Source organism: Chenopodium album, chromosome 14 (genome assembly GCF_948465745.1).
Source record: "Chenopodium album chromosome 14, dcCheAlbu1.1, whole genome shotgun sequence".
In the NCBI taxonomy this organism is placed as follows: domain Eukaryota; kingdom Viridiplantae; phylum Streptophyta; class Magnoliopsida; order Caryophyllales; family Amaranthaceae; genus Chenopodium; species Chenopodium album.
The window spans coordinates 41,835,129-41,850,677 of record NC_137847.1 but is presented as its reverse complement, the minus strand read 5'-3'; the positions used below and the strand labels follow the sequence as shown (position 1 = coordinate 41,850,677).

At 29.7% G+C, this 15,549-nt stretch overlaps 1 protein-coding gene across 2 annotated transcripts; it reads left to right on the top strand.

Annotated features, from left to right (window-relative positions):
- The first annotated feature begins 230 nt into the window (after window positions 1-230).
- Window positions 231-12,204, top strand: LOC145579252 (floral homeotic protein AGAMOUS-like). Of its 2 annotated transcripts, XM_081636500.1 has the most exons (9): window positions 231-358; window positions 543-608; window positions 923-1,174; window positions 9,720-9,801; window positions 9,975-10,036; window positions 10,121-10,232; window positions 10,332-10,373; window positions 11,852-11,893; window positions 11,981-12,204. In XM_081636500.1, the coding sequence occupies exons 3-9, from the start codon at window positions 939-941 to the stop codon at window positions 12,149-12,151; spliced, it is 747 nt and encodes a 248-aa protein (XP_081492626.1). In that variant the 5' UTR covers window positions 231-358; window positions 543-608; window positions 923-938; the 3' UTR covers window positions 12,152-12,204. The 2 variants fall into 2 exon arrangements, with proteins under 2 accessions (XP_081492626.1, XP_081492625.1); XM_081636499.1 differs by lacking the exon at window positions 231-358 and having other exon boundaries at window positions 506-608.
- The last annotated feature ends 3,345 nt before the right edge of the window (window positions 12,205-15,549 follow it).

Below are 15,549 nucleotides of genomic sequence, written 5' to 3'. Positions count from 1 at the left end.
ACTTTATCCACCGTTTTCTTACATCCATTCAATTTTTATAAAAAGAGTATAGTCGAACTTTGGTAAACGAAGGAAGCATATATAAGCAAAGTATAGTAGGAAGAGTGCGCAACCCTTGATCTGAACCAACGTCTCATTCACCCCATTAATAATACCTCTTTCACAAGTCCTTTTCCCTTTCTCTCTTTTTAATTCCCATTCTTCCTTTCTCTCTCTCTCTCCAATATCACCCCTTTTTATTTTTTCCAGTCACAAGAAAGTTAAAAACTCAGCTGTTAATGGAGTCTAAATTTTTTATGTGAATTTCCATTTTTAGCCTTCTCTTTTCAACCAAAACCGTCCATTTTCATACAAAAGGGTATAATAAAAGGGTTAATTTTGTAACAAAAATAATTTTTCTTTCATTTAATTTTTTTTTTAAACTTTGTGAGAATTAAATAGAAATGTTGAGAAATTAAATGGGTTTCTACTTTTATAAATACCCAACTAGAAGGGCAAACTCACTTCCAATTTGTTTTCTTTCTTTTTTTCTGTTGTTGCAGAATTTTAGGGAAGAAAAAGAGAGGCAGACATATTATATTTCCTAATTCTTCATTTTTCTTCCTCAGGTGAGATTAAGCTTAAAATAATAGCTTAGTCAATTCCAAATTTCAATTCTATTTAATTTTCGTTTCGCCTCTTATGGTATTTCTATTCCCTTTCCATCCCATGAAATTTCGAGCTAGTAAATCAGTTTCGAATATAGCATATTTAGTTGAACTAAGCTGGATGACTAAATAACTATCTAGATAGCTCAATGAAAAGATTAATGTTGTGGATATTATGTTGGTTTAATGATGTACATGTTATTGATTTTATTTTACTGGTGTTATAAGTTTTTGATTAAGCTAATATGTTAACATATGATTAAATTTTCTTTCAGAAAAACTAGCAAAATCATGGAATTCCCAACACAAGTTATGGAAGAAGGTTCACCCTCAAGCCAAAGAAAGATGGGAAGGGGGAAGATCGAGATCAAGCGGATCGAAAACACGACAAATCGCCAAGTGACCTTCTGCAAGAGAAGGAATGGATTGCTGAAGAAAGCCTATGAATTATCAGTCTTATGTGATGCTGAAGTTGCCCTTATTGTCTTTTCGAGCCGAGGCCGGCTCTATGAGTATGCTAATCATAGGTATATGTTCAACATAATTCCTCCCTTTTTACTAATTCACGAATTTACTTATATTTTGGACAAATTTTGAAGATGATAAATAAGGGTTATATCTTAGAGAAATTAAAATTGTCTTTCTTTCTTTCAGTTTTGTTTTTTTCTCTGTTAAGAGCTTTAAGGGATGCCCTTTTTATTTCTTTAAATAAGGCCTTCTTTTACTTCTTTGATTGACAGAAACATAGATCTGGTTGTAATACAAGGAAATAACAGAAATTTGGCAATTTTTTTTGGCATAGAAAAATCAGACCTAAAATAAATGGGAATCATTATAAAATTTTAAAACAGTAAGAAAAATTGGGAAAGTTTTCAGGACTATGAGATCAGCTTTCCATCTTACCCTCTTCTCCATTGTTGCTAACTTTGTATATTCTCTCTCTAAGTGAAAGTACAAATATGCCCATGATCTATGATGCTGGAAGAAGAGGGGTAGGCCTACTACGCCCATAGCTGTCACATTCTGATTCGTCGAAAAACCCTCTACCGGTCTACCCCCATCTCTTGACACTTCCTTAATATCATGTCAGTTTACCCATAAAGCTAAAACAAAAGGACACCCACAAAAGTTTGTGTTCAAGAAACCCCAATTCAAAAAATCAAACTACTACTAGTAGATAAGATTATATAGAGCAGTATGTAACACAACACAACACCACAATGTTTTCGATTTTGTTCATCTAACACGTAGCGTGTGTAACTAAATTCCCTTGCCTATAATTAGATATTGATGAAAATATGTTGGTTACACGTGATGTGTATTTGTAAAAGTCAATAAATTAGCCTAAATTAGGGCTTAAAAATGCACCCACTTGACATATTTGAGGGTTTCAATTTATTGCACACAACTCATTTTTTTGGCAAAGTGGGTCTAAATTTGTAACAAAACAAAGGCTAGTAGTTAAAAAACATAATACAAATCAGAAGAAGTTAGAAGAAGTTTGCCAGATTTGGTCCCTTTAATTTTATATGTATAATTCTTTTTTCATAATTAGGGTTATTATCACTAAGTCTTAAAATTGGCCATCTACAATAGATTGAGAGCTTTAACTAAAATGAAATTGAAAATTTAAATTGTTATATGACTAATTTGAGAAAAAGAGGAATCTTTTGTGTTTTTAGTTAATAATTTTTGTTTTATTAATGTTTTTGGGTAAATCTGACAAATATAAAGAGAAAAAGGTTAGTGTAGTGATATGATTTCCAATACAAAGAGTAACTCTTCTAACTCAAATGGTGAAAGAAAAAAATATACATATATTTGATTAATTTTTATTTTGTACAAATACCCTCTTAAATTGTGAAAGGATCTTACTTTCTCTATGAGTTCAAAACAAAAATTGGGTAAAATTAATTTTTTAATTTACCGTTTTCTTTCAACAAAAAAGAACCACCTCACTCTTTGATGATCTCATCACTGTTGAGTCTGAAACAGCAAAAACAACAAAAACATTGCTGTTTTTTTTCAGAGTGTGTTGAACCAATCAAATTGCATCATCCTTTTTTCACAAACTTTCACTTTATTAGGGAAAATTAGGGTGTGTTGAGACTAGATCTTGCTTAGATATTTTTGTACAATACTCATGCCTTTCAAAGAAATTTATGTACTCTTACCAAAGCTACCTAAAAAGAGTGTTTGTATATAAATCCGTTAGATAATTCAATTTGTGGTCACCGTTTTGTACTTAAACTTGCATCATCCTCTAATTAAGACGATATTTAGTCATCATAAAATTCGGTTATTAGTCCTATTTCATTCTCATCTAAGTATTTGCAGCTTATTATAATCGTTCAAGTAGATCTTATTACCTACCCAAAAGAATTAGTCTTATTTAATTTTTTTTTTTTCAAAACGTAAGTTTTTAAACTATGTAACTTAGATCCTTAAAAAAAAAGTCGTAACTGTAGTTAAAAGACAAGTTATAGTAAAAGTTAAATTAATTTTTTTCCCAAAATGGTAGTATGTGGAAATTTTTTAGCAACCACTTTACAATGTTTATACTTATAGCTTTTTCTCCACCATCTTTTACAGCTACTTTCAACATTGTTATTCTTGAATTTCATTTACTTAGGATGAAATAAAAGTTTTTTATTTTTTATTTTTTATTTATTTTTATTAAAAAAAAGAGAAAGATAAGAAAAGAAAGAGTATGGACAAGCTTGACTTTGTGTAATCCATGCATGGAAGAAGAAAGAGCCCTACACCTACGGCTGCTATCACGTGGTCAGACTTCAATTTTTTATTTTTATTTATTGATTGATAGAAAATTAGAAATTCGGAAAAGACTAATTTTAGTATTCCAATCGTATTGTGTATTTGTGTTAAAAAAAATCATTTTTTAATAATAAAAAATTCCTAAACCCTTGGATATTAGGGTAATCGAGTGGGTTAATATCTAACGGACAATGGGTTTCTGACACGTGGCTCAGTTCTCAACTCACTAGTCTTATTCTACCCAATCATATCACTGGACCACATGACAACGTGGCAGAACTTAGCCAATCACTTACTCGAGGAAATTAAGGTATCACCCAATTCGAGAGAGTTCAGTCAATTTTTTAATTAAATTGGATGTTATAAAATCATTAAATATTATAAATTTAGGTCATATCATACTAAATTACATCACATCAAACAGTAAATATTCTGAACTCTGAAGTTGAGTTTACTGAGGTTTTTCTTACTTTTCATTCAAATTACTGTTTTGTATAGCTTTTCGTGTTGGACTATGTTACAAGATAGATTTGACTAAAATAATTACTGAAGTAAGTATCTATTTTTAGATGTAATAATCATTTCATGAAATTATTCATATTGTTTGTTCATACTTGTACTCAATGTCGTTTAGTCAGTTGTAGAATTTATTTCTATAATCATTTGTTTCGTTTGTGGGATTTTTTCAAGAGCTTTACTCCTTAATTTGCAATATTGATATCCAAGCTTTTGATTTTCTGGATTCCATCTTCTCTGCTTTGCTGTTTAGTGTTTCTGCCCATCTTCCGCTTTTCTTCTTTGGCTGTTTAGCAGCAATAATTGAAAAGAAAAATGTAAATAAAAAATAAACTATGGGTAAGGTTTAGGCAAACAATTTATATTTTGTGTTTTCAAAATGTGTCAATGCTAACCCAATAACTAAAATGCTTAAGGACATGTGCTGGAAAAAGTCAATTTATTGAGGAAAAATGAAAAAAAAAAAAAAAAAAAAAAGCAGAATAACTAAGTTCCTGGGAACATTTTGTTTAAGGGGTTAGAGTTATGACTAGATATGTTGAAAGGAGAGTCTATACTATTTGACTATTAATAATATAATATATCTGTAATAATATGTAAAGTGAAAGGGGGTTTTGGGTGATAAATTTTTCTTCCCAAAAATACCCATCTCATTTTTTTATTATCTTTATTTAAAAAAAAAATTTAAAAAATTACCTTCATTTTAAAAAAAAAAAACTAGTACTCAACCCGTGCAATGCACGGGTTAGATTTGTTTGTAATTTTTTTTAATGGGAGGATTGTTAAGTTATGTCTGCCTTTAAAAATGAAAATAGGGGGAAAAAATATTACAGAGTAATAATGAATGTATGTTTGAAAAATAATTCTTTATATTCAAAATTACCTAGCTTAGCAAAAATTGGATTGCAACTATTGAACAACATTGAATTTCATGCCTATTACTATTCATATTTTTTAATATATCTGTCAATTCAAAAACTTTAGATGCCATTACATGAAGCAAAACAGAAAATTTAAATTTGGAAGATCTAGAATTTAATTTTAATTAACCAATCAAACTATTTGATTAAAATGTAAAATAAGTAAAAAAAAAAAAAAAAAAAAAATTCTAATTTGTTCAATGAGATCAATCCGATTAAAAGTATAAACAACATACAAGTAGTTAAATTGAGAAGAACGGAAAGATGCAAACTTTAAAAAGTTCAAATAAAAATACAATAGAATAGCCACGCGTACAATTTAATGTTGCTTTTGAGTTTTGATACATGATTATAATTAGTGCATGAAAAATCGATTAAGAGTATAAACAACATACAAGTAGTTAAATTGTGAAGAACGAAAAGATGCAACTTTAAAAAAAAAATTAAAAAAAAAACTACACTTATAATTTAATATTGCTTGTGAGTTTTGACACATGATTATAATTTTGATAAATTATTCTTAAAAAAAAAATCGAGATACACACCTTACTGCTTGCGAAAATGTTGCAACAAATAATATCAATTCAAACCCAGAACTTCACAAGTTGACATAAACCTACAATGAATAAAAAAAATTGAAAATAAGTTTAAAATATATACAAAATCATGAATTTCATTGTAATTTTTTGATTTTGTTTGTAAAAAAGAAAGTAATTAATATTAGACTAATGAATTATGTAGTTATTAAGAATGAGTTGGGGATGAAAAAAATGATTTAGGGTAAAAAGAAAGGAAGAGAGATTGGATATAAAAGAAAGATAAATTCGGTAGTTGTGAAATGAAAATAACATCTTAAATGGATGTATAAATTAATTGAATACTAGGAAGTGAATGAAGCGTTGTTTAGAGAATAAATTAAACAAATAAAAAGATAAACATCAGAGATTTTGGGAAGTGAATGAAGCGTTGTTTGGAGAATGAACCAAACAAATAAAAAGATCAACATCATTTTTTTTTCACCTTTAATTAATTATTTTTTTAACCCAAAAAAAAAAAAAAAAAAAATTCCTTAAGAAAACAGAAAAAAAAAAAAAAAGGACACATAGACACTCTAAATTTCGTTTAAATTTTCCCGTTTTAAAATAATAGTATAGATAACTACCATAAAAAAAATAATAAATAAATAAAAAGAACTTACCATCCTATTTTTTCAAAAAAAAAAAAAAAAAAAAATTTGTGAGAAACTACCTAATAAAGCCTAAATTTTGTGAGAAACTAGCTAATAAAAAAAATGTTGTAAGAAACTACCTAATAAAAGATAAAATGTTGTATGATATTACCTTTGACCGATTTTCAACTGTTGACTTTATTTTACAACGTTGATCCACCTTAAAACACCCTCGAAACCACTGTGAGGGTTGATTTTCAAGATGGTAAGGTTATTTTCGAGGTGATTGGAGGACATTCCAAATTGGTGAGGGTAAATTAGTGTTTCAAGATGGTGGTTTTTGGCCTTAGAGGTGGTGGTTTTGGGGTCGAAAGATGGTTTAGATGTGGTGGAGGTGATTTTAAACAAGTTGTATTTGTTTTGGGAATTAAATCGGTGGTTTCGGGAGTGTTTTGAGATCGATCAACGGTTGAAATCTGGCATATGTAGTATTTTACAACATTTTACCTTTTCTTAAATAGTTTTTTACAACATTTTACCTTGATTAGGTAGTTTATTACAATATTTTTTTTATTAGGTAGTTTCTCACAAAATCTGGGTTTTATTAGGTAGTTTTTGACAAAGACAATATTTCATGAAAAAGGCGAAAATTGAGCCATATAAATTTCTTGTGATGCACACGCAATGTGCGTGTGCCTCATAGCTTGTAATAGTAAAATAAAAACTAAGAATGATACGTGTCACTTTTTGGTGCTGTAATTTTCCTCCAGTTTTTTTAATTCAATTAGCTTCCTACAAAAGATATTAAATTTCTTTTAATAATTGTGTTTTCACTTCCTTACCCAAAATATTCACCCAATCAAATAATTGTGATTCACTTCCTTAAAAAAAAATCATATATTTTCATATCTTTAATTGTATTAAATATTATTCTATATCTTTTACTATGTATATCGTACGGATTACATTTCATTTTGTATATTTAAATATAATAGTACTTTTTTTTTTTTTTTTTTGAAACATAATAGTATAGTATCAATAATCAATAACTTAATCTAATACAGACACCGTGAGTGACACATGTCACATTCTGAAGCTGTTTTTTCCCTCCAAAACTCCCCTTCCTTTTTTAACCTTTTTTTTTGGTTAATATTGAATTTATAATAATATCATTTCAAATATTTTATATTATCTTTATGACAACTATATATTTCTTTTTATTTGGTGTTCATAATTATATATATACATTTACCTAAATAATTATTTCAACTTCTTTCAAAAAAAAAAAAAAAAAATCTCAACTCCTTTTTAACTATATTTTAAATGGAGTATTATTATATTTTGCCAAAAAAGTTATAATAAATTGATTCATATAATAGATGTTAAAGAAATTACTTAAAAATATCACTTAAATTTTTTTTTTCAAATACCTCTAGCTAATATTTTATTTCAATCTCAATTCATTCAAGCTAATTACAATTTTGTTTAAGAAATTTCACTACTATACGTATATATTATCACAAGCTGATATACTGCTATAAAATAAATGTTGTGTTTAACAAATGATTTATTAGATATAAAGGTGATATATTATTTGTAATTTTGTGTATGTTTGCACTTGCTAATAATTTTACTGGAGATTTTAGTTTGTTGTTAGATTGATTTTTGATGTTTATTAAAAATACATTTATAAATAAGTATTCACTAATATGACCACTAGACCTGATTAAGGCCCTGAAATATTCTCGAGTTCGGGCAGACTAAAAAAATCCATTTTTTAGATAATTTGTTGCTTTGCCTATTTATATATATTATGACATTATGATTTCTATATATTTGATTTGTATGTTTTATCAAATTTTATTTGTTGGATATAATTAATTTTTTTAAAAAAAAAAATTAGACTTACAGTACATGCACGGGCCTTAAGCTAGTTTGGTACTATATACGTGACAATATAAATTTATTGTAACTACAAATTTAATTATAATGATTTAAAGACGTTTCTTTTGGAGAAAAAAGGGAATAATTATTAATTAAAACGTAGAAATATTTTTTGTAAAGAAAATATCGATATTTTTTTAATCAATAATTATTGACAAAATTTTACTAATAACTAAGCAATATTATGTTTTGCTCAAAATATATAAAATACTTTAGTATTAAACTATCAAGATCACAAGAGAGAATACGATGTAATTAATTGTGACTAGATACATAGCCTAGCACACAACTTTCAATCAAATGATCTAAATAAACAACATTTTTTTTTTCTAATCATTCCGTAGCATTTAATGCGTAGTTTACACTTTTAAAATACTTAATTGTTTAGTTAATAAAGAGGAAAAACTATACCAAATTAATTTTATTACAACACTCATTTGTCTAATTTACTTTATATACGTTTTAGATATATTTTGTCCACGGTATTTTTATAAAAGATTTTATTTTTAGTTGATTATAATTAAAGTGTTAAATTTAGAAAATATGGATAAGTGAAATTACCTAACATAATTTGTAGTATATCAGAAAAAAAACCTCCATTGCATATGCAAGTTTCCTTTGTGTAGTTATGTAAACATTTTCACCTCTTTTGATAATAGTATTTCAATTTCACTGTTTGTAGATTAGTTTTTATAATAGTATTTCAATTACACTATTTGTAGATTAGTTAGCTTACCTGCTGGTTGCTAGTTATCTAATGGAACTATGTTATGATAGTATGAAGCCAAAATATAATGGCAAAAAACAATAGTGTTAATGATTAATAAGTAATAATACAGTTTCACAATAAAAGAGAAATTATGTCAAACAAGTTCTTGTTGAATGATAACTCGTTGATATTTGTTTTGAAGTTGAATGCGATACATATCCTTTTATTGAGTATAACATGTTAAGTCTTTTGTCAAAATTATTAACTTCTAGTGTCAAGAATGTTGAGATGTTGAGTTAAAATTCCAAATATAGCTATTTAGTTCACCTAAGCCATTTTTTCTCTCTGAAATTATCTCTAGTAATTGTGCAGCGAAAATAAATAACAGATGTAGGGAATGAAAAGTGGTAATAAGAAAGGGTAAATAAAGGCAAGATAAATATTAAAAAGTGACATACAATTTAATATTTGACATAATTCACAAAATATCCCCGGATGATGAGCACCCAAATAATTATCTCAATAGTAGAGTCGTAGTAGAGAAGGTGGATAATATACAAAAGATAGATAGGTACGCTTGTGTATAGGCATGTGTTTGTATGCTTAAATTAAATGTTCATCTCCAGTATTTTTTTGAAACTATGTCCATCTCCAATATTTATAGTTGAATATGAAAATTAAAAGAAATGACTAGAAAATTCAAGAATTTTCTTCAAATTTTCTAGAAATTTCACAACCTATATCTTCTTGTTGCTTCAATGTTAAGAATTCTTTAGATCATTTTAGGCTTACATGATGTAGAAAAATCTAAATGAATACTAACCGTGCTACCAGTATCCAAAAATTTCCAGAACACGTATAAATACTCCACCAATGGGCCTATAAAATTTGTGCCACTGCCAAATCAAACAATATCATTTCTAAATGTATGTATGCATGAGATATGGTCATCGTTGTTTATCAGATTGTTCAATTAAAAACAAGTATAAAAACTTATGGAACATAAGGTCATGGAACTAATTGATATTCTTTAGCTGCAGTGTCAAGGGTACAATTGACAGGTACAAGAAGGCGTGCTCTGATCAGACCGGTGCTGGATCAGTTGCTGAAGCCAATGCTCAGGTATAATGCAACTAACTAACCTCACTTGATTGCTCGCTTTTCTTTCTTTTGGTAGGAAGAACATTTATATAAGTTGCTTACAGAATGGTGAAATCATAGTTACCTAATTCCCTAAACCTAGAAATGTGTTTTAGGTAAAAAAGTATTGTGTAATATAATTTTGTAAATTGCAGTACTATCAGCAAGAGGCTGCCAAGCTGCGAGGCCAAATCAAAACTGCAACTGAGAACAACAGGTAAATTTTACTGTGTAAACCTTGATTAACAAAATAGTACGAAGTATTATGTTTAGAGCAAACATTACTGAAATAGAACTATAGGCTTCTTTCCAGGCATATGATGGGTGAAGGGCTGAGCAGCCTAAGTATGAAGGAGCTGAAGAACCTCGAGACTAAACTTGAGAAAGGAATTAATAGAATTCGGTCCAAAAAGGTAAATAGATAAGAAAGCTATATGAAGTTGGCATGTTAATACAGTTCTTTTGACATCCTCTTGTAATTTACTTTTCCTTATTTTTTTTGTGTTTTCCAGAATGAACTGCTCTTTGCTGAGATCGAGTTTATGCAGAAAAGGGTAAGTTAATCTGTCCCTATACTAAAATGATCCAGATTAAAACATAATGTCTATTTATCTGAGTTGCTAATTACACCAATATGATTTGTACAATAGTATTAAGAACTCATCTATCAAAATAAGTAATCCGTAGATGTTTAAACAATAGCAATCACGATACATAAATAAGCATTGATGAATATTATGTGACTGAAGAGAAGCCGTGAAAGTTTTGATCAATGTGTAGGTGTCTTCATGTCTTCCAACTTGTCCCCCATTATGGAGTGATATTGTAGAATTTATTTGACATATGAGCTACTGTATTTAGTGGTTTATTTTTCAATGTATAACTAGATTAAGTGAATAAGTTTAATCTTTACAGTGAGTTAATTGTTATGTCAGTTTAGGTGCAATGCATAATTACAAACAGGTCGTCTTAAAAGAGTCTGTTTAGATGTTCTAATAGTCACCAAAATTACTCCTGTCTCGTGTACTCATCTGATTTAACCCTTTTGCCTTTATTAATACTACCTCCGTTTTTTTTAGTTGACAACTTTCTCTTTTTATGCTTTCCAATGCACTATTTTAACGCTTAATATCTCTAAATCTCGACATTGTAAAATTATAAGTGGATTTTAATAAAATATACATTGAGACGATTCTTACAAGATTGCACTTATGTTTTATCATAACAATAAATCACAAAAGCTAGTCAAAGTGTAGTTAGTGAATAGTGTAAAAGTCAAATGATGTCAACTAAAAAAAACGGAGTTAGTAGTTTCTTAGGTTTCAGACTAACAAGCCTTAAACAATGCTGCCGCCATATTGAAAGATCTGATCTATTTGATTATGGAACTATCTAATTTCTGTTTCAATTTGATGCGGTCTATGTCAACCTAATTACACTTTATGTAAGAAATTAGGAAGAAATTAAGTTTGAATTTGACTCAATACCCATTACTTTGTTAATCTTTTGTAAGCTTAAAGCACTCTAGCCTCTTATGTTAAGATTCCTAAATGTGATTAGAGAGATAATAAAACAAATTAGACATTAAACCTACTGCTTGTATAAGATACTACAAAACTATCTAGGAAAATGGTAATATGAGATTATGAGGTGGTGCAATTTGACATGAAATACTACCCCTTATTTATCTCTAAAATAGGTATCATATATCAGCACTTGAAAACATGTAATTTGCTCTAATTTAATCACATAAAGATTATTTTCAGAATTATAATTAAGTACGAAAAATAATGGAAATTAATTGAGAAAAAACATTGTTTTTATCTTATATTTGTCAATATACTTTGTTACTTTGTATGTTAAAAGACGCGATTTACTGATTTACTGTCAAGAAAGGAAGAAGCCATCATCAGACTTCCTCAATTTTCTTTTACTAGTACTCTAGAGATCAATAAATGTATTCATTTCGAACAATATTTTAGATATTGTACAAATTATACAAGACTTATTGACAAAATTGTTGCTCCTGCAGGAGATTGAACTGCATAACAATAACCAGTTTCTCCGAGCAAGGGTATATGCTTCCTTCCTCTCTTTTCCTTTATTTTCAACACGACGAAAGCACAAATTTATGAACACATGAAATTGAATTATATAGCAGATATCTGAAAATGAAAGAGCTCAGCAAAGCATGAGTTTGATGCCGGGGGGCAGTGACTATGATCTTGTCCCTTCGCAGTCGTTTGATTCCCGGAATTACTTCCAAGTAAATGCCCTCCAACCCAATAGTCAGTATGCCCGCCAAGACCAGACCCCGCTCCAGTTAGTGTAACTATGCAACATAATGCAGATTGAACTGGCCGGAGCTGAAAGTGACCAAGTGAATTCGCTAATGAATGGGATATAGTCCTGTATTCTAGCGTTTTGAGTCTATAAGGAAGTATGTAGTGCAAGTTTGGTGTGCAGTGTGATTTGCATAACGTTTGATGCAACCTAAACTTTTAACTTAATTATCTCATCCTGTGTGATGGAGTATTTGACCTTAATTTTCGATATATTGTGCTGTTATTACATTTTGGAAAATTTGTTCAAAAGGACCACCTAAATGGTCTCTTTTGTTTAGAAGGACCTAATAAGAAAAAGGTTGTTTAAAAGGACCACATTTTGGGTTGACAAAGAGGACCAAATCCAATTTTCAGGTAAGTCAATGCCGAAATCCGGCGTTGACTGTCACGTGCTAGGCACGTGACTCATTAAGTTGACCCAAAATTATTATTTTTTTCTCTTTTTTCCCCTCTTTCCCACGATTTCCCCCAATTTTTCCCTTTCTTCTCCTTTCTCTCTCCTCTAAGCAGAAAAGTTGCTTTAATTCATCATTTTCGTATTGCTAAAACTCCCAATGTTCGTCAACTTGCTGTTTTACTTTGTATGAAGATTACTGGGCATTGGGCTAAGCTTAATCCTCATCTTCGTCAACTTTTTAAGCACTCTCTTATTGATAGTATTACTATGGAGCACAGGCTTTCTTTCTCTCTTCTTTCGATTCTCTTCTTGCATTCTGATGGAAAAATGTCTGATTTTTTTGAAGAATTGAGATGATTTGAAGTGAGGTGTGTAATGGAGGAATTAAGTCGATAATGGGTGATTGAGTAATCGTTTGATAATGGGTAATTGAGGAATTAGTTTGATAATTGGTAATTTTGGAATTGGTTTGATAATGGGTAATTGAGGAATTAGCTTGATGATGAGTAATTGTGGAGCTAGTTTGATGATGGGTAACTTTGGAACTAATTTGATAATGGTTAATTATAAATTAATTGTTGTTGTTAGGTTTTTGATTGTGTATAATGAGTTATGCAATCAATGAAATTTGATAAGAATGTTAAAGTGTGTAATGATTAGTGATAATGGGATAAATTGGGGGTAAATCCCTAAATCTGGGTCAACTTAATGACGGTCAATGCCGGATTCCGGCGTTGACTTCCCTGAAAATTGGATTTGGTCCCTTTTGCCAACCCAAATAGTCTTATATGGTCCTTTTAAGCAACCTTTTTCTTATTAGGTCCTTCTAAACAAAAGAGACCACTTAGGTGGTCCTTTTGAATAAATTTTCCTTACATTTTAGCTACTGTATGGTGACTATGGTCTGTATCCATTTTGACTATTGCAATTTAGGGCCACCATGGACGAATAGAAGGAAGCCTTCGTTCGCTACACGAGATCCCCTCACTTCCTTTTGCAAGCAGTTTGCCATCATGTTATAGTTTCTTCCTCCATAATGATTCGTAAACAACCAAGTACATTGCTGTCATTACTCGTTAAAGGTCTTCACACTGTACCAATTGCTTCCTACAGTCCACTGAATGCTTGCCTTCTATTAGTTCTATGTTACTGAGACTCGGGTACTGGTTTTGTATGAAAGTACACATCCAAGTGTTTGACTCTCAAAAGTTTAAAAATTAAGACATGTAGACAGTACCCAAACCTTTTTTTTTTTTTTTTTTTTTTTGAGGAAAGAGACAGTACCCTATCTTGGGACACAGGGATGTTGAACATGGTAGACATTTAGATCTACAAATAAACATGAGAGAGAGATTGAATAGGACTATGGGAGGTTGTCCGACTATAAAAAGGGTGATGGAGGGTATGAAAGTTACAATCTCCTCTAGCCATTGGAATCCAAATAACCATTGATTGATTGATTAAGGAGAAATGAATCCCCTTTAACTAGTTTTGGGGCCAAACGATGCCCCAGTTATGATTGAACTTTGGGATAAATTCATTGGCTTGAATGTCAATGTTTGACTAATTTTCTCCAAACTTTTTCAAGTCAACTCAAATTTTGTAGCCCCAAGTTATATTTAGGATGTTTTCTATGATTCAGATTAAGAGTTGTTATTAGCTTTTACTATTAACACATATGTATATATAGTCTCTTATAACCAAGACTTGCCAAAACTCCTAAGCTTATATAAATATATCATAATATGTAAATCACGAATACCCATCATGTTAAGTTACAAATAAAATTGATGCTTCCCAAGTGTCTTGGTTAAAACTTTGCTAATTAATAGAATGTAGGAACATATGCAGTAGCTAATTAAATTACTAGACACTAACTCATCACGAATAAAATGACAATCTGTCTTTACAATATATTTTTATTACAATCATAAAATAAGTTGATTGACCATCACAAAATAATTTCATAGGGGAATTGGGATGCAAAATATCAAAAGATGACAACAAACTTCAACCAATTTATCTCACTAGTTGTAACGGACATAGCACAATACTCTGCCTCAGCAAACAAACGAATATATATTGTGGGCTTTTTAATTTCTTGGTCTTCCATGAGACACATTATATTAATGGTAATGCCAAGAGAGGACAACAAAGAATTCAACAGATTTAACTCATAAGTTATATTTAAAATTAATGCATTTCATTGAGGAAGACCTCCTAGTGCAGTAGCACATGGATTGCCTCGCATCCTCAAGGTGTGAGGCTCGAGCTTCACCAGTGGCAGATTCAAGATTTTTATTCGACAACAAGGCTTAGAAATGAGTAATTGGTGGGTAAATATAACACATAAGAGACCAGGTATTAGATATAGGAGGGTCCCTTTGTTATCATTTTTTTTGGCTGAATGTACAACTATACCTCTGTGTACCCCCAAGATCCGCCAATATACAAATCCTCTCCCCGGACAGCATTGCCAGTTAGGCTACCTATGATAGGAGCCTTCGATTAGAGCCCAATTTACCTTACTTTATATATATATAAAAAAAATAAAAAATTAATACATTTCAATAATTGTTAATATATGTAATTATGCATTTGCAAAAAATTAAAAAGTTATGTATTAATAAAACACACCTTGAGACCAATCAAACCAATAAAAACATGCATAGTAAGCTTATGATTAAATCACAAATGACTGTTAAAAGTAACTTATTTTATTGAGATAGGAATGTATATTGTGATATGATATTATGAGAATAATATCATATGAGATATTATGAGAATAATATCATATGAGATATTATTGTGAAAAGATATATATGATATATATATTGTGAATAGATTTAGGAAGTTAAGATAATAAGGAATATTAGGGTTAGTTATTCCTATTGTTTATATATATTGTAATGTGGCCAAATATTATGAATGGGAAAATACAATGGAAATATAGAGAGAACTATTTTCCCCAATATTTAACATGGGGAA